This window comes from Manis javanica, chromosome 3, assembly GCF_040802235.1.
Source record: "Manis javanica isolate MJ-LG chromosome 3, MJ_LKY, whole genome shotgun sequence".
In the NCBI taxonomy this organism is placed as follows: domain Eukaryota; kingdom Metazoa; phylum Chordata; class Mammalia; order Pholidota; family Manidae; genus Manis; species Manis javanica.
The window spans coordinates 215,575,283-215,595,877 of NC_133158.1; the positions used below are offsets into that span (position 1 = coordinate 215,575,283).

Below are 20,595 nucleotides of genomic sequence, written 5' to 3' on the forward strand. Positions count from 1 at the left end.
ATGACGTGAGGCACTGTGGCTAGTTTTTCCCTGCCCACACTGGGCTTCAGCTCCCTTGTAGACCTTCCCTGACCCTGAAATGGAAAGCAGCCTGAAGAGTTTGAAAAGATCATATGCCGCATGCCTAGCGATGCCTTTCACCAGAAGAGAGTCTTCACTGTCCTAAATCATCAGAAACATTGTCAGCCTAGGACTCAAAGGGCCTTGAATTTACCTAAAATGTTAATTATTTCACAATACAGACTAAGAGAGTTTTCACTAAAATTCACAAAATAGATTACCCATTTGAATCCTGAAATAGTGAAGACAAATTTTAGATCTATTATGTGGCCAGCATTTCTAAATCTTGAAACATGTGTAGCATGATACATACATTGGCTGTACTGATTTATAAACCATCCTTAATTATCAGATGTCACTCCTGTGGGGGGGAAGGGGCCCCAGTCATAGGAGAATTTCAGTTTAGGAAGCAGCAGATACTTAAACATGAGCCTAGGTTGTGGGGATCACACATCCCATACATTGCCCATCAGCATGACTTCTTTGGATCCTCAAATCCTTTTAACATGGGGGACCATGTGGTTTCAGGGGGGCAACCACATTACCATGGTCCTGGGTAAGTCATCGGGACCACCGTGCTGTGTGGCCCCCTTCAGAGCTTCCTGGTGATGTCTAGGGGTCTTGACCAAGGAGACCATTCACGACCATGGCTAGCAAATACAATACATTCAGGGAGTCCCAGAAGCCCACCGTGCCACTGAACGTCATCTTGCTAGACTACCTTCTTGTGAGGACATCTTTTGGACTCAGCCTGGCTTCTGTTTCAGTAGAGATATCCTTTCCCAAACCTGCCTCGCCTTTTATGGAGAAGCATAAGGTGGTGCATTCACTGGGTGTATATACAGGCTGCTTGGTGTCAAGCAATCTGGGGGTAACCCCACATGTTTACAGGAGTGGTTGGGGGGAGGAGCCACATGCTTGTATCTGAGACACTAGGGGCGGTTTGAGACATTGGGTCTCCTGGGATATTATATTAGGGTCACTCCTGTCAGGGAAAGAAGCCTCACCTACAAGAGAATGTGAGCTTGGGAATCATAGGTCCCCCTGGGATAATGTTTGACCAAACTTAACGAGCCTATGCTGACTCATAGTACTTAACGTATCTCATGACTTAAGAACCATTGATGAAATTACTTGAACAGTTTTTCAATGATCAGAAACAGATGCACTACTTAACTACGGAACCTGAAGTTTGCCTTTTTGTTTATGTGGTCTCTCTTGGTCACCCTCCAGTCATGGGGAGTTGTTTCCTTCATCATCAATTCATGAGGATTGTGCATGGTTAAAATATGCAGTTTCTTGGAGTGTGATCAAATACGAACTTTAAATTGAAGCAGCCATGGATTATCCTGCTATCTCCTCTCTATATTGGGTGACCAATTTTTTCTACCCTTTTCAGTTTAGAGATAATTTTTCTTGAAAGTGAAAACAAGTAGTGAAATTACATCTTGCTTCTTGCAATCTAATGTTATACCTGGACCTGAAGCCTGTAAGTGGCAGAGCTGGGACTTGAATTCAGTACTCTCTGTTTCTACCACCTCAGGTATTAAATACTCACTATATTTCTATCTGCCCTGTGGGTCCACAAATTTACAGTATTCAGTAGTGTAAAATAAACATGTTCTTTTCTTCATAGAGTCTTTATTTTCTAAGAAGCAATGCTGCAACTGGGCAAAGCCAGGGGCAAAAATGTACCCAACTTTTATTTCAAACCCCAAATGTATCTCCAATAAGTGGGAGGCAGTCTTAATAATCCTGCAGAAACATTATAAAAGTTAAAATTATATATTACAGGGCTTGAGTTTATTATACAAGATATGTAATTAATCTGTCTTTTTTCATTACCCCACTCAAGGTTGGGGTCTGGGCTTTTTGTGCTGTGAGACAGCCCCTAACTTTTCAAGCAGGCTGTAAATACATATTCCGTACAGGGTTCTTCATCTGGCTTTAAGAAACAAGGCAGAAAATAAAAAAGGAAAAATAAAGGATGCGCATGTAAGTATTCAATCCAATGCTAATTTACATTGGCCCAGTCACTCCCAGTTATCCCCAATCCAGCTTCTCTGTCCCAGAAAGACTTTCATCCTCCGGGGATATTTTGCACCCGAGTAGCTCCAGCTAGTCTCAGAAGTGGCCTGGTTTCTGTGAAGTGAAGCAACCTCGCCACTTTGTTAGGCTGCCTAACTCTGGGGTGATACCCCGAGAATAAAGAGAATCGCATGACCTCTAAGAGGTCGGCCCCAAATCCACTCACGTACCTCAGTAATTTCTGCTTTACCTCAGCCTGTGAGGCTACATGAACCATATTTATGTTTTATGACGTGTTTTATAATTTTGGGAACCTGTCAGTGTTTCTACTGTTAGAAAGGCTGTTTTCTCCAGGAGCAAGGCTGTGGCCTCCCTGTGGTTTGAGAAGGCTGTGCGGACACCGGGATCTGTGTGCTCAAGCCATCACCGTGCTCGTGAATGTCCTTCCCAACACTTGTGTGTACACGGTGAGATGGTGGTTTTTCCTATTATGATCCTGATTCTACAGGAAAAAATGGGTAGTAAATTAGATTCAATTACCTAGAGTATCTATATAATTGCAGTGTAGGTTTATTACTTACAGAGAGCTACCAGAATGATTCCAGTTGCCTGAGAAAACCACAGCAGAGTGGAACCCTGCATACCTAAGCCTAAAAACTATACATTTTAGTTTATTCTACCATTTACCCAGGCACATAAAATTGATCTAGTGTGTGACGTAGGAGGTCACCTTTCTGAGTGTCCATTTGCTCACCTAGGAAATGTGGCAGATGTACCACGTCACTTATAAACTCCTTCTCTAAGATCCTGTCATTCGAATGTGGAATTGTTCCTCGGTTAATATAAAACACTTAATTCACATTAGGAGAATTCTGTTAAAATGTACTGTATAAACATGGATGCATTTGATGTTTGAAACTTATCAGTGTCTCGAAAACCTTCCCTGGTGAGAGACTGATAATTTTCTAAGTGTCGTGATTTGAGATACAGGAGTGTGAAAATGAGTGACGACAACTTCATCTGAAACGGAGTTGGGAAGCCCGGCGTGGGGAGCTCCCGGCGTGCACCACCAGGAGGAAGGGAGACAAGAATAACTCCACGAGGAAGAGCATTTTCACACAGGAATTTTACCTCCTGCATTGAAGAAAATGAAGGAAGAGTCCTCCTGCCCCCCAAACAACACACTCCCCTCTGCTTGTGGCCATTGAGAACTCCCCACAGCCTTGAACTTTAATTTCCCCCAATGTACTGTTGTTCAAAACAACCCTCCTCAGATTTAGTCCCCAAACCTTTTAAAAGCTGACCTTCCCCTTGTCTCTTCAGCTGCCTGATTTTGCCATAGTTTGCTTGTCCCAAATTACAATTCTTCTGCTCTTCCCAAATAAAATGGTTTTGCTAGTAAAATAACTGGTTGACAGGAGGAAATATTTGTGGTTTTTTATTGAATTGTGTCAGTGCAATGATTTTTTAAGAATTAAGAGCAAATGGATATTTCGGCATCAAAAGAGCTGCTTGAAATACTGAACACTGTATTATTAAAGCTCACCAGCTGAGGTTTGCCGACAAGAGAAATAATCATAAAACACAACCTTCTATTTCATCAGAGAAAGTTATGCCTCCTCAACGTCTGAAGCCTAACAGCCATAAAATGGTTTCATACAAGAGACTTCCTACTCAAAACAGCTGTCTGCAAGGAAAATAAATGGGATTTAATCTACCATAAAATGAATTGCACGATTTATTTTTCTTGAGGAAGTCATGCCTTTGTGACATCAGTGAGCTGTAACAGTTTTGTTGTGGAAAGAAGTGTCTCTTTCTATACCAAACTCGTATTAATCTAGCCATGTGGAGTTTTCCTCCAGAAAAAGCACCTTTAAAGACAGTGGTTTATCCACCAGGTGATGATATGGCTGCCGATCTCTATGTTTCAAAGGAAAGATTTAAATACAAGTCCTAAATAATTGTTCATCCAGAGATAGATAGGCTTTAAGATGTTTCATTATTAAGGAAGAACCCTTATGAAATTGTCACTCAGCCATTTAATGTCCTACAAAAAATGACAATTTCATGTTCAAACTAACATAAGAGAAAAATAACTGCAAAAGAACATAACGATTTGTGAGGAAGATGACAGATGAGATGATTTTATCACTTCTTCAAAATGAAAAATATTAGAAAAAACTTAAATATGACTCACAGAGCAAATATAAATAGCCATAACTCCCAAACTGACTGACTACTCTATGTGGGCATTTTAAACTCATTTCATAATAGAGTTATAGTATGTACTAATTTATGTGTTTTATTCACTGTAGCACACAGAATGTTTGTTTAAAGACGAAGGGAAAAAAGGTAATAATAACAAAGTTTTCAACTGTGAACACATATTCTGACTGAACAATGAATGTAGGCTGTGCCTTCTCATTTATTACATTTTCCAAGATGCTTACTTTTGTGTTCAAAATTAGCCTAGAAGCATCCATTCTGATGACTTAAATTCTCTCAAACTACAGTCTCACATTATATTAGAACATTTTGGAATAGTTTTTGTTAAAACTAACCACATAAAAATGTCTATTTGTATAGATGTTTCAGCAATTTTTTTGTAAATTATAAGTCCTACTGAGACTGAACTGAAACTGAAATTAATTTCATCAAATTTAGATATATTATCATCATCTTTAGAGGAGAGAAGAGTACAATCTGTCATGTCCTGAACCTGCCAGGGCCGGAAGGACACAGGCTAGTTCATAAAACAATTCACCAGGAATAACATAACCATTCAGACAGGAATCTCAAGATCCTTTATCCTAACCTGCAAAACAAGCACTTTACTTAAAATAGGTTTCTACCAGAATAAATAAAGCATCCTAGCGGTAATCATGCTTGTACATGTGTGAACATGCCTGAAAACTGGAAAGCTTATTCACATTTGCTCTACAGAAGAAAAAAGAGACAACAGAAGGTTACCTTAGACCCCTAGGCACAAGTAACGCCCCACAAGGACGTATGACACTCACTGTATTTGCCAGGTACATTCTCTGGTTTAAGAAGACATCCATACACGTGAGATAGGATTTTTACTTTTAAAGTAGAAAGAGAAAAATCCCAAAAGGGCTTTGCCTTCTGAAACAGATTCAACATAAAGCATATTGTGCCACTGATGAATAATATTCATATTTTATGAATGCAAAAAGACTTTCTTATGAGTTGGTTTTGTATTTTGTGACTCCCAAAACTTACTCTTCTGGGTTGTAGCTGATTCTCCCCTGACCGTGAGAACACAGCACTATTTGACGTTCCTATTTACGGACCTAGGAAATAGCGTCACTCTTCTTAGTTTCCCTTTCAACCACAAATGCTAAACTAATTGGTAAGACAGAACTTTATTAAAACCATATGTTTTGCCATTACACAACATGATAGTCAATAACAGCAGAAATCAGAACAGCTTTCTTTCAATTCTTTGGTAAAGAGTGAGCTGAATTTCAAATAGAAAGACACACATTAATGTTTTATCATGTTTTCTTAGTTCCTGCTACTTATTAGTATTTGAAACATTTTTATTTTTAAATGCAATTTTCCTTACAATTTAAAATTTGAATATTAAATCTAAACAATTCCAAGAGTTATTTACAGAGACTAGCTCTCAATAAATCCGCGACATGAAAATGACTTGTCTCCTAGTCTCGTGGAGCACCCGATGGGAGACCAGCTCCGAGACATTTGTGCTGGCTGTCACCTCAGAATCGTTATGTGCACTTCAGTGTTAGTATTTTATCAGGCAAAATAGAAATGCACTGTCATTCTTCATCTATTTTACGACCTTTTCACACTGATGGTATCTTCCAACTTTGAATGGTTGTAAAGCTTGTGCTAACTGATTTGTCTGGTTATGGAAGCTTCTTTAATGTATACTTGGAGACTATTTGAGTAAAATAGAACCTGAAATTCAAGATTCATCACTATCATTTGTGAAAAGATTTAAGTCTCACAATTTTAAGGATTTATAAACGCTTTCAACCATGTGAAGAGGCTAAGAATTTTATGTTAATGGGAACCTTCAAAGAAACTGCTTTGCTGTTGATTGGTATATATTTTTCCATATAAATATTTCTGTGCATGTTATACATAATCTTCTTTCTCTTTCTGAAGTTGGTGTGAAAATTATTGAAAGGTTTCAAAGCAAAAAATTTTACAAAATGTTGGAAGGCATTTTTGTAACAAAGAAGAAAAATTGGCAAGGGATAACTGAAGGCAGTAACCTGTGACTAAATATACAGTGCTATAAAATGATTTCATAAGAAGGCAGATAAAATGTCTACAAATTTGTAAAAATACCAAACTCTGTCAAAGAAATGTAATAATAAATGTAAAATAAATACAGAAAATGGTACAGAAATAATGCTATAGAATTTTCACCCCAACGATTTCCTTATAGATTTGTAAATTCAGTATGAAGTACACACTAAAAAATTAAAACAGAAAAATTTATTTCATAATAAATGTATAAGAAACAATAGAAGTTAGGCTATTTGCACATCCCTATTACTCATCAATGCTTCAAGGCCAAATGTGAAACACAGGACAGTTATTCTGAAACATTGATTACATAGAAACTACATATAGATCTGTAAGAATGAAAATCCTGATGCATCTGCATGAGGCATGAGTTTCTGCATTTCTAAGAAGCCACACTGTGATGCGATGCTGCTGTCCAAGGACCACACTTTGAGTAGCCCCCATCTGTGCTGTCTGCAGAAGTTAACCGACTTCTTTAAAGCCGCTGCCCTTGCTAGATTGAGAGATAGTCTTGGGCTCTGGTTTTCTCGCTAACTAGTACTTGGGACACCGTAAGTCTGTGACACTCAAATACTCAGCGCCTACCTTTCCAGGCCAGGAAGTTGGAGACAGCAGGGGCAAAAAGAGTGAGTGTGTTTGCACACGCAGGTGTTGGTGTGTGCGCACAGTGGCCCCTCCTATTCGCCTGAGGGGAAGCGTGTCTGCTCTCTCCCGTGACTATCCTCAGTATGAACTTGCATTCATCTAAAACCAGGAAGTTAGAGAACCGTCAGGCCCAAACACCCCCTATCTCTGAGGTTAAGCTGCTGCTTATTTCACACATTTCAGCATTTTCCATGTGGATGCTGTTAGGTTGCCTGGCATTTGGAGATAAGCCCAGGATCAGTCCTGCTTTAAAGTCATCATGAACCCTTGGTACGGGCCTCAAGTTAAGTTGTTAAATGCATTTCTGAGAGCTTACTGGAAAAAAATAATAATGATCACATTCACTAACTTTGGTAAACTTCAGGCAGCAAAAAGACAGTCGCTGAAGATGTACCTGCAGGCCTGTGGCTTCGTGCTTTCACAGGCAGTAGGCTTATGCTCCCAGGCTAAAGTAACATTCTGCCTACCCAGCTTGTTTGAGGAAGAAGATCGAAACTGAGAACTGCTGGATGGGGTAAGGCTTTTCTTCTTCTTTTTTTTAAAGCAATTTCATAACTGGTTCAACCCTATCCAAACAGATTTTTAAAAAAATCACTTTGCAAGGTTTGTAATCATTCTGTAATAATACAGTATTTTAGTATTTTCTTTCTCTCTTGCTAGGAAACCAACTACTACAGAATCTGCCAGTCACTATAATGCTTACATTTGGGGAAACAATGAATTTCAAGTGACACTGAACTTATACTTTATGCTATTAACATGGCTGACTAAGATGTTGGCTTTCTTTGTTGTGTGTGTGTGCAGACATTCTATTGTCCTGCAGGTCATAAAATATGAAGCACTGATATTTGAGTTACATTTTGTAAAAATCTGATTGCCTTTGGCCAAAGGACATTACAGAGTATGTAGAAAAGCTCTAAGTGCAAAGGTGTTTAGATGCACACACCAGAATTGGAATATAGTTCTGTAAATAAAAATAAATATAGACTGTACATTTCAGAAATAATTTCCTAAAGGAAGCCCAAAATCACTCTATCTTCTTGTTCTTTAAAATGTGTTTAGCCTTCTTAATTTGATTTCTAAAGAATTGGTAAGCGTGACTCTACATTTTACAGGCTTATGATTTCAGGGTTGCTTTCCACCCCCAAAAAAATCCAAGTATACTTAAGGTATAAAGTATAATAGCATTTAACAGCAAGGCAACAGGTACTATCAATAAAAAGGGACAGAGAGGTCTCCGCCTTAGCCGCTCTTCAAGCAAGAAATGTCTTGGATTCCCTTTCTTCCCTTGTAATAGTTAAAGTAATCTTGAAAAGGATTTTGATAAACACCGACATAAGGCTGCTCATATGATTTAGAAGGTAAACATGCTCTATTTATCCTCCATTTGATGAAACTCTACAATTTATTTTTTCGTCATTATCTGTAGTGAATTACTGGTTTATTGGTAAAATCAGAGATCTTTTAAATGTTAAACAGTTCTACTTTTTCCAACTTGTCACAAATTACCACAATTTGTCTTCACATGCCCTCTAACTGTTGTTTCTGGAGAAGAGATAGGTAGGCAGGTAGGCAAATGGATAGTTATTCTTGGGCTTTACATCTGATTCAGTTGAGAAAATCTCAAAAAAGCAATGTTTAAAATAATTTAAGTTTTTAAAATTTTAATGATCATCAAATAATACTTTCACGTGATAGTTCATAGGAGTGAAATATCAAAAAAGATTTACCAAAGCATTAAAATAATTATTATCCTTGAAAATGACCAGTAGGAAAGTCAAAATCACCATTCCTATCCCAAATAATCCTTTTCCTGCTGTCCTTCTTCACCAACACTATTCACACTGACAACCTTCGGTAACACACCTACTTCCCACGTGACAACACACCCAGAAGGACAGTCCGTCAAAGTTGCTGTTGTACAAAAGGTGACAGCAATTTGAAATCAAGACAAATGTAGACGCTATTTCTCTCTCTTTAAAGACTTGCAGTTGAAAAATTCCCCCAGAGAAATATTCAGCAAAGAAAAGCTCTACAGACCACAGTTTTCTGCCACCAAATGTTTCTTACTATATCGCCCCCAGGTCAAAATTCTGTTGTTCTAAGTAGTTTACCAAGTTAATTAAGAAGAAAATTCTCCACAGATACACGGTCTTATTTTTCTTGGTACCGCTCAAACAAAAATACCATTTATTTGGCGATGTGCAGACCCACATCTTTATTCTCTTTTTTCATTCTTTTACTAAAAACAAGTTTTTGGCCTTTACCACTTCAAATGCCTATTTTTAGCTTGAGGCAATAATGACTATTTGGAAATAAGTAGTCTCAGGTAGAATTTTTTTAAAAAAAGGGAAGATATCAATGTATTAAATTAATTTTTAATTAATAAATTTCAATTTTAGATACTGGTTTGTATTCCTGGTTAGAACTGAATACATATATACCTAAGTAATGCAGGGCAAAAAGCAGCTCTGAAACCCATCTAAATTACCAAGTTAGAAGTCTACTATTTTAATGGAACAATGCCAACCTCATTTTTGTCATATAAACTTCAATACATATTAGTATTAGGCAAACCCTGAATCGGTATTTGAAGTGAATGATTGAAGACAAACTGCTAAAGAAACCCAAAAATGAACACACCAAGCAGTTTCACTTTCATAGAACTTCTTAATGTGATGAAGAAAATGACATTTTTGCTGTAAGTGAAACATCCAAAACTTCAATTAACCCATTTGATTTCAAGATATATTTTCTTGTGAGGCAGGAGAATAATACGCGGATATCTATTTTACCGGCGCTCTTCCTTGCAGATATATCTTGCAAGACAGGTAAGCAGAGCTCCTTTGCACAATGAAACGTAAGGTAGAAATTATATTCCCCAATTGATGGATGTCGTTAGAGAAGGTTTCCTCTTCTCTGCTCACACCAGGCACCAAAGAGGGACTTTAAAACTTCCTCTGCAGAATTAACAATTCTCATATTTAAACCAAACGTGATTAATGAAGTCCTAATGTCAGGAAACTTTGTATTCCCCTGCCTTATAAACCAAATTGTGTTTATCAGAATGGTGAAAACATTCAAACTGATGAAAAATTCTCTACTGCACTACTAGATCAGTTTTTTCTATTATTGTTAAAATATGGTAAAACAGAATTGCCAAATCAGAGTATTTATTTGTGTTACTTTTAATTTCTAATGTTTATCAAGTAACACAAGTGCAGCCTGGAAAATGTATCATGCTGGTCAGTAACAGAACAGATACTTTCCAGGAACAGGAACAGATTTTATGATTCTACTGGAATATTTTACCACTCATATGTACTTCCAACACCATATTTCACAATGTTTGTCCTCAAGCCAAAAGCGGAATTTGAGGCATATTGCCAACACCTAATTCACAACAGAAGTGTAACGCAGATTTCTTATAGTTCTACAAATGACACTGATAACTTCTCATTTCGTTTTTTTTTTTTGCATTTGACCAACATTTATGAAATCACAACATAGACAAAACATCATGATCACCTTTCAGATAGAATAAAAAACAGCACAATAATTTTTCTGTCTTTTTTAAAGTCTGTAATGATTATACAGGTGAAGACAAATCTGATAAAATATTAGCTGTGTCTTACCTCTGTCACTGAAGTCATCTACGAGAATGATCTCTGCTATCAGACTCTCTGGGGTCCGGTTGATTATACTGTGTATGGTGCGCAGAAGTGACGTCCAGCCTTCGTTATGAAACGGGATGATGATGCTGGTGTTCGGCAACCTCTCCAGGTACATCTTGTGCTTACAGCTGGGGGGGATAATGGAGGGAAAAAGCTGGGTCAGATGCAAAACTGTAGTATGTCTAATACTGCCATTTACTCCTGCCATCAGACACCTGTGAGAACTAGACTTTGTCTAATACCTGCCCACCCACAGCTTGTACATCGTAACAGTTACTCTACTCATTCATGGAATTCATTAATGAGCCCTTTTCACATCATAATGGAATTATTTCCTATGCTCTTTTGTATCAGGGGCTCGAATACCAGGTAAGGAGGGCATTGAAATGCTGTACTCTTGTTAATGTGCATTTTTCCTATTGTTATCTAATGGTAATAAGGATAAATTTTATGTATCAAAATTTTTCCCACTGAGCACATGGTTGAGATTTATATGGATTTCCTGGAAAGTTTTAGAAATTCAACCTCTGTAATAATTACGGTTCATCAGTCAGTTTGGGTTCTGCTATGTTTCATGGCTGGGCTGCATTTGTAGTTCTTGGTGGGGGGAAACACAGCCTTGAAATAAATGAAGATTTAATCTTAAATAATAAACTGATAAAACCACATAAGATTACATTAAGATCCCAGCCAAGACACTATCATATTTCTAATGGAAATTATAAAAAGAAATCTCATGTTGCTTCTCCCATTGTGAATCAATCTGAGATGCAAAAAAGAAAGCAGGCTTTAAATTTTGGCATAGTTAAAAGCAATTTACTACATGTAATTGTTATTTTTGCATACTTATGATTTATTTAATTAATTTATAAGGCATGTGAGGGCAGGAACATGGTCTCAAATCTCACTTAATTCCTAGCTCAGCTTTGGACATAGTTGCCCAATTTTCACTGATGATGATGAATTCACTGAAGCTTGTGAAATCTTTGAGTTACTTCAAAACTAAAATAAGTTAAAATTTCAAGCAGTTATCAGAATTAGTGATTTTTCCTGATATTAATAACCTAAAAACTAAAGAGAATGGAAATCTAGAAATAGACAGAGCTTGTGTTTATACTCAGGAGCATCTAATGCTTCATCTTTTGCCTGAAGATGAGGAAACAAACCATAGCATGATCTGGAATTATGCATAGATTCTACCAAGATGCATGGAAATAGAGAAGAACATTCCAAACATCACTTAAAATATGTGTTTTTCTAGACAGTTATTTCAACACTTCAGTTTAGTAAGATCTCAATAGGATATATGAAGTACTTTTTCATTCTAAAACAAGAGATAGTGCCCTACAGCTTAGGACAATATGATAAAATGTAATTAAAGCCAAAAAGGTTATCTTAGGAGATTAATGATAATTAAACATTTAAGACAAATAACTTAATATTCAAATATTACATTCCCAATTTTGTCCTGTAACTTTATTATTTAATCTCAGAACTTATTGTTTGTAACAATATTTATAAAGACAGTAGATTGTGATGTTTTAGAATACAATGAAAAGAGTTGGAAAAACCATCAAAATGATAACATGAAATGGGTATTAAATACTACAAAAAACCTGAGATTAACTTTAGGATGACATAAAATGGTGAAGAAAAACAAAATGGAACATCCATTCATGATAAAACCTAAAAAACAAAAATGGGTATAGAGGGTATGTAGCTCAACATAATTAAGGCCATATATGGCAAACTTACAGCTAACATACTCAATGGCAAAACGCTGAAAGCTTTTCCCCTAAGATCAGGAACAAAACAAGGATGCCCACTCTCCCCACTTTTATTCAGCATAGTACTGGAAGTCCTAGCCATGGCAATCAGACAACACAGAGATAAAATCCATCCAAATTCTTAAGGAAGAAGTTAAACTGTCACTGTTTGCAGATTGCATGATATTGTACATAAAAACCCTAAAAAATCCACCCCAAAATTACTAGAACTAATAACTGAATTCTGCAAAGTTGCAGAATACAAAATTAATACACAGAAATCTGTTCCATTTCTATACACTAACAATGAACTAGCAGAAAGAGGAATTAGGAAAACACTTCAATTTACAATTGCATCAAAAAGAATAAAATACCTAGAAATAAACTTAACCAAGGAGGTGAAAGAATTATACTCTGAAAACTCCCAGGCACTCATGAGAGAAATTAAAGAAGACCCAAAAAAATGGAAATCTATCCCATGCTCATGGATAGGAAGATTTAATATTATCAAAATGGCCATCCTGCCCAAAGCAGTTTACAGATTAAATGCAATCTCTATTGACGTACCAGACCAAATAGTTCTAAAATTCATATGGTAGCACAAAAGACTTCACATAGCCAAAAATCCTGAGAAAGCTGAGGTATTATGCTCCCTAACTTCAAGTTCTACTACAAAGCCACAGTAATTAAAACAATTTAGTGCTGACACAATAACAGACCCATAGATCAATGGAACAGTATAGAGAGCCCAGATATAAACCCAAGCATATATGGTCAATTAACATAGGATAAAGGAGCCATGAACATACAATGGGGAAATGATAGCCCTTTTAACAACTGGTACTGGCAACAGGAGACAGCTACATGTAAGAGAATGAAACTGGATTATTGTTTAACTTCATACACAGAAGTAAGTCAAAATGGATCAAAGACCTGAATGTAAGTCATGAAACCATGAAATGCATAGAAGAAAACTTGGCAAAAATCTCTTAAATATAAACTTGAGCAACTATTTTCTGGAAATATCTCCTCAGGGAAGGGAAACAAAATAAAAAATGATCAAGTGAGACTACATCAAGCTAAAACATTTCTGTACAGCAAAGGACACCATCAGCAGAACAAAAAGGAATCCTACAATATAGGACAATATATTCATAAATGACTTATCTGATAAGGGGTTAACATCCAAAATATATAAAGAACTCAGACACATCAACATCCAAAAAAAACAAATAACCTGATCAAAAATGGGCAAATGACCTGAACAGACACTTCTCCACAGAAGAAATATAAATGGCCAATAGGCACATGAAAAGATGCTCTACATCACTAATCATCAGGGAAATGCAAATTAAAACCAAAATGAGGTATCACCTCCCACCAGTTAGGATGGACACTATTCAAAGGACAAGAACCAAATGCTGTCAAGGATGTGGAGAAATAAGAGCCCTCCTATACTGTTGGTGGGAATGTAAATTGATGTAACTGCTGTGGAAAGCAGTATGGAGGTTCCTCAGAAAACTAAAAATAAAAAGACAATTTGACCCAGTAATTCCACTCCTAAGAATTTACCAGACGAAAATAAAATCCCTGATTTGAACAGACATATGCACCCGTATGTTTATTGCAATAGATGAATGGATAAAGATGATGTGGTACATATACACAATGGAATATAATTCAGCTATAAGAAGAAAAGAAATCCTGACATTTACAACAACATGGATGGAGCTAGTGGGTATTTTATGCTCAGTGAAATAAGCCAGTGGGGAGAAAGACAAACACCAAATGATCTCACTTATTTGTGGAATATAAAAACAAAGCAAAACAGAAGGAACAAAACAGCATTAGACTCAAAGACACAGAGAAGTGACTAGTGGTTACCAAGGAGAGGGAGTGGGTGGGGGCTGGAGAGGGGGAGGGCTGTTGAACCACTGTGATATACATTTGGTAAAATAAAAAAATAGGGGATATCATAGGAAACAGTTCCCTCAGTGATCTGGAAGGGACTGTAATGAGACTGATGCTTCCACATGTAAAGCACAAACCTGGAAAAGAGCTTAAAGTAATTCATCACACCTTGCCATAATTGTGTAGAACCATCATTATTTTCAACAAAGCCAAAGGCCCAAGATAACTGTCTTCCCTATATCAAAATTCAAGATAATTGCCCCCACCTGGGCAAACCATCATATCTGAAAGGCTCGGGAAATGGCACTTGGAATGTTCTTGGGAAATCCCAAGAAGGCAAATTATATTTTAAACATTAAGATGAGACAGTTTGCACATCCCTTGCTTATTAATTAAATAATAATTGCATTCAGGGTAATATTCTCTGTGCAATCAATAGGCTTATAACTTTAAAGTGTTGAATGACTACATACAATCCATTCAGAAAAAAACACAGACAGAAATGGATGCAAGACTGATCATGTGCAAATAGAACTTTCTTCATAAAAATGTTTCCAATAATTTCCATCTATGTGAGCTCAAATTATTACCACACGTGAGAGGTGGAAGGATCCTCTCTACTCATTCATTCACTGAAGTCACAATGATTTATGGGGGGCTGAGGATAAGCCAGGATCCAAAATACAGATAAAAGAACAGACAAAAAAACCTTGTCCCCTACTTCAAGACATTTATGATATAATAGGAGATACAGAATGATAAACAGTCACAGTTTTAAAGTGAAATGGATGGTGTAGAAGTCTGAGAGGATGCTGCATGACATTGAGGGGAAGCCCTTGAGCCAATGAAAGTGTTGCAGAAATTCAAGCAACAGTTCAAGTTGGCTTGTGAATGAGGTTCAAGATATCCTCAGGAATAGAGTCGACGTGCCTTGGTAACCGTCAGGGAGAAGTAGTTGAGGAGGACTCCCATGGTCTGGACATGCAGAACTGACCTTACAGAATGCAGACGTGGGGGTGTGGTGTATAGGGTGCAGGGCTGAGGGTGAAGGTGGGCTCAGTGTGACCACATGAAGGCTGGAGTGCCAAAGATACCCGCTGAACACCGTGATCGTGTATATGATACACACACCTCTGCCTGGGTATGCAACTATATGCATGTCCATGTGCAGCTCAAGGTTAAGATCTGCCTTTCAGGAGGGACGGGCCTGTGAGCGGTAGGCTGGAGCACCGCTAACAAGCCCTTAGCGCTCGCTGGCCAGTGCCTGCCAGCAGGAGCCCATGGTGGGCACCTGCACAGAGCCAGCCAGGTGCTCCCCTCGTTTCTGATCAAAGGCAGATGAGAAGTCCTGGGACCTTAACGCCCCGGCCCAGATGCCAACCACTGAAGGATGTCAGTTGGAGAATAAGCGCCCTGCCGAGGGGTAACTGCAGTGGTTTCTATGTTGTTTGCAGGAACCTCGAGCCCCAGCTGCCCGCGGGACAAGCATCTTGGCCAAGGGCCTTTGACCCGCTCGCTCCTTCACCCCCCACCCGTACATGTTTACCCTGCCTCCCTGGTACTAGCCGTGATTCCTCCTTAAATTACTGCATTCAGGTTTTTGTCTCAGTATCTGCATCTAAGGAATACAGTTCAGACATAGGCGTGTAAATCATACTGGGCAAGAAAGAATCCTTGAATTCAAAGGGATGGTCAAAATTCTTTTAAGAAAGATTTAATATTTTTGTTGAGTTATGAAGTTTACAGTTTGTTACACCTGGGAATATTTTAATAAATTTTAAAAAAATAATCACACATGTATTTTATCCTTTCATCTTTTCAATTATTACTGATGTTCTATTCAGAACCTTCTCTATGCCTATGTAATACGATTCCGAGGACTTTACAGGGTGTACATATGAAATAGCCTCATTCTAATTAGTAGACTATTAGACGTCTAGTTAACTTCTTTACATAAGTGTCTGTAATTTATTTTTTCAACTGAAAACTCACTAATATCTTGTGCTGATAATTGTTTCCCAAGCCCTATCAAAAAAATCACACTTTATACATCAGGCTATGTAGGTTCAAATGATGGCTTTGCCCCTTACACCTGTGTGAAAATAGGCAAGTTATTTATGACTAGTTCTCTCACATGGGGGAGCACCGGGGCAAAAAAGGACTAGGACCCTTCTTCATAATGTGCTAATGTGAACTGCATTAGGTGACCCAGGCAAAGCGCTTACTATGTATTATATCTGATAGCGGTAACAATTTGATGAATATTATCGTTATGATGCTGCTGTTATTCTAGTTGTTTTCGTTGGTATTATTTCACCTGTCAAGTCCTCTGGAAGAAGATAGGAAATTGGGAGAGACAGAAACTGCATGAGGGAAAGTGAGAGACACTTAGGATACAAAGATGCACAAATTACAGTTTCTGCCCTTACGGATTCACAGACCAATGGACAGAAATGTAACACGAGCAGACTCAGATGAGACCAGTGGTGCATAGATGGCCCACAGGCAATGAGAATCCGAAGGAAAGAAGACTAAGTTTGTCTGAAAGAATTAGGGCGGTCTTAATAGATGAGTCTGCACATGGAGAACAGATCACGCAGCATCCTGAATGTGATGCTGAAGAACGTGGACATCAGCCTGCAGTCAATGTGAAGTATTTCACATATTGTTAATAATAAGGAAGACAGGGTCATGTTTACACACTCCTCTGGCTTCAGGGCAGACAATGCGTTGCAGACAGCAGACGAGAGACAGAAAGATAAGAGACTGTAGTTGTTTGGGCGAAAAATAATGCAAGTGTGATCTGATTTTTACTCTAAGGAGAACCAGCCTCTTTGTGACAGTGTTTAATCAGGCTGATTTATACTTAGTCATTCTAGTACTTAGCCTTCTCCAAAGAAAATTGGATTCACTTCCAAACTCAGCCATTGGTTCACGAAGTTGTAGTCTGGATGACTATGTTGTGGCATCTCTAGAAATACTGAAATCATATCATATCCGGGGGTTTATTAAGAATCTGCAACCTGACTCGAGGTTTACCTCAAATCAGGTTGAGAGTGCAAATTTGTTAAATGTGAAGACAATGTAGCAATATGCAACTGTGTTGAAGAAATGAAAGTTAAACAATGTATAGGATTATAGTTATAGATACAGAGCAAATTCACAGCTAAAATAGGGCCAAATTACGGCATTTGTTGCATTCATTTTATAGGGATATGAATGAAAATACTTGTAATTACATCATGTCATATTGCTGTATTATTTTAAAATAATAATTTGCTTAGAATTAACTTAGCGTTTAGGAATCCTGGAGATGAGCTATTTAAGTAAACGATTTTACTTAATATCTATTTGTTAAGTACCAATTGATCTAAATGAATTGAAAAAACATTCTTCAAATTTTAAATACACCAGAGGGATAAAAGAAACAGTTTACATCTTTTAAAAAGTTACTTGAGAGAAATGACAAATCATGAAGGCATTTTAAAAGCTGACAAAAAAACTAAATTAGCCTGTAAACATTCTGCTAGACTATTCTCAGTAAGGAAAATAAACTTCAATAGAAAATTTCTCATACTCCTCTGTTTTCCCAAAACAGAACAGACACATATTGACTGATATTCTCTATTGGCATTTGCTAAACTGAGAAAGAAAAATACATTTAGTTTAACAGCATGTTTATTTTAAACCTACTTAATCTCATTCCTTTCACACTTACATTAATTTATCTTTATAATTTCATTGGTTTCACACACAAAAAATAAGTGGTTCTTTCAACAATAGGAACAGGCCAAAAATAAATGTTAATTACAGATACTGAAATAAGTACCAGACTTAATACTGATACATTTTTTGTCTAAAAGAGAAAACTTATTACTCATGCAACATTATCAACATTTATACTTTGGGTATTTAGATATATTTATATTCGAGATTCTGGAGACCTTCATTTTCTCCTCACCACCACTGCTTCTCACCGCCTAAGGCTGAGCGCTTGGTTTTGGATACAATGTCAAAACCCACATTAATAATATTCAAATTCTTGGGTTGCAAGATTAGAGAGAGTATCAGGATGAAAGTATTTGCATATTTCAATCCTTAGCTCACTCTGTGAGCTGATCTGGAGTATGGCCTTATTTTTTGTTTCATTGGGGTTTTTCCTATCGACTTAAATATATCAGTTGGGAAGCTATAATGTGGTCAAAAACAACAGCCAATCCCAATAGCTCAGAAGGAGCCGTTCTCGCTTCTTATACTTGAACCGCCCTGGGAGGCGGGAGGGTCCTGCTCACTGTGGTCTGTGCGAACAGCCAGCACCGGGACCGCGGTCAGTTGCTCTGCCAGAGGTAAGCGAGTGCACTGGTCTGAAGCTGCTAATTGAACGGTCTGTCTCTGAAATGACCCATTGCTTGTTGTTTATAGCTTGTTGGTCAGAATTAGTCACATAGCCCAAGGACCCAGGAAGAGCAATCCTGTGGGTCTAGAAGGAATGTAATCAGAAGTATTTGGCAAAGATAATGAACACAACCATTTTAGTTGTCTGCCTTCTTTCAAACAAGAAAGGAAATGTAAAAGAAAACTGCCTGGTAGGCTACATTTAATGGAAAATTCAAGAAGATCCAATTTCTTCACAGACAAAAAAATTACATAAGATGTCACATCTATAGAAGCAGAGCTGCCAGGACATTTCAGAAATCATCACATTTAGTCCCTCATTTACTTGGGAACCAAGATTCTTAGAGTTTTAAATAGTTAAACAAATTATTTTATAAGAAAATTGGCAAGACAGGGTACTGCGTGAAGAAGTGAGACAATGATGAGACACTTTCTGACTTAAAGAGCTTACACTTTTTCGCAAAGTATTACTCACACAGCTAGGTAACACAGAGCAAAGAATTAGAATCCAATATTCTTCACTTCTGATTATATAATCTTTTGGAAACCTCATTGTATCTTTGGTATTTTTATGACATGTTTACATTAATCCAAACTATTACAATTATTAAATACTATAATATTTTTAAAGGGCATAGGCAATTATTTTATTAGCTCAAACATTTTTGTGAAATGTACAATTTATTTTCCATAACTATTTTAGGAAATGAGCCATTCAATAGTATGAATGAATAAGTGCCTATAACAAACAGTTCTGCTAATTATCATTTGAAAAAAAGTCCTAAGAAGGCCTAGACCTCCGGGTCTTCTGGGTCACTAACATTACACTGACAGGGAAATAAGACAAGTAGACATAATTAAATTTTAAAATCAGTGATAATGACACAATCTTAAAAACAGCCAGAAAATGAAAAAAAAAGATATAGAAGTGCAGAGAACACAGACAAAAATGACAGCAGATTTGTTAGAAATAATGCAAGATAGTGAGGGGGTTGGGACACCTTTCAGAACAGAAACGCAAAAGAGAAAAATAAGCCTAGTTCTCTTTAGTCAATGAAAATATGTTTCAAAAACCAAAGTAAAAAAAAATTCAGACAAATATTGAATGAACTCGTTTATCAGAAGACCTGTACAATAATAAACATTACGGGAAATCCTTCAGAAAAGTTATACCAAATGGAAGTCTACATCTAGACAAAAATGAAGAAAAGAACAAAGGTAATTATGATGGCAAATGACAAGATAACTTTTATTACTATTTAACAGAATTATGATTTTGAAAGATAGTTGATTAGAATGCAGCAAAAATGAGTAGCAACATACTTTGAGATTTATAACATAAATTGATACAAAATATACAGCAATATCAACATAAAGGCCAGAAATGGAGAAATGGACATGTACTGTTATAGGTTCTTATTCTACAAATGAAGACATTTAATAATATTTAAAAGTAGACTATGATAAACTAATGTTATATTCTATCAACCCTAAAGAACCACTAAAATAAAACAAGAAAGAGTTATATCTACATTCTTAATAGCACAACCACTAAAATAACACAAGAAAGAGTTATATCTACATTCCCCCCAAAAATAAAGTAAATGGAGTGATAAAATGTGTAATTAATTCAAACAGAGGCAGAGAGAGAAGAGAGAGAGAATAAGACTGAATGGTACAAGCAGAAATGCAATAGTGAAATGGTGTGTTTGAACCAACCACATCAGTAGGCACATTGAACATAAACAGTCTAACTGGGCAAATAAAAGGCAGACTGTCATATTCTGCCTGCTACGACTGACAAACCCCATTTT

At 37.1% G+C, this 20,595-nt stretch overlaps 1 protein-coding gene across 4 annotated transcripts in view; it reads right to left on the reverse strand.

Moving 5' to 3' along the window:
* Positions 1-20,595, reverse strand: part of GALNTL6 (polypeptide N-acetylgalactosaminyltransferase like 6) — a 930,232-nt gene that overhangs the window by 495,351 nt on the left and 414,286 nt on the right. For all 4 annotated transcript variants that reach the window (XM_073232816.1, XM_036998902.2, XM_073232817.1 and 1 more), the window contains one exon: positions 10,671-10,837. In XM_073232816.1, the coding sequence (XP_073088917.1) occupies positions 10,671-10,837 (167 nt within the window). The remainder of the gene's footprint in view (positions 1-10,670; positions 10,838-20,595) is intronic.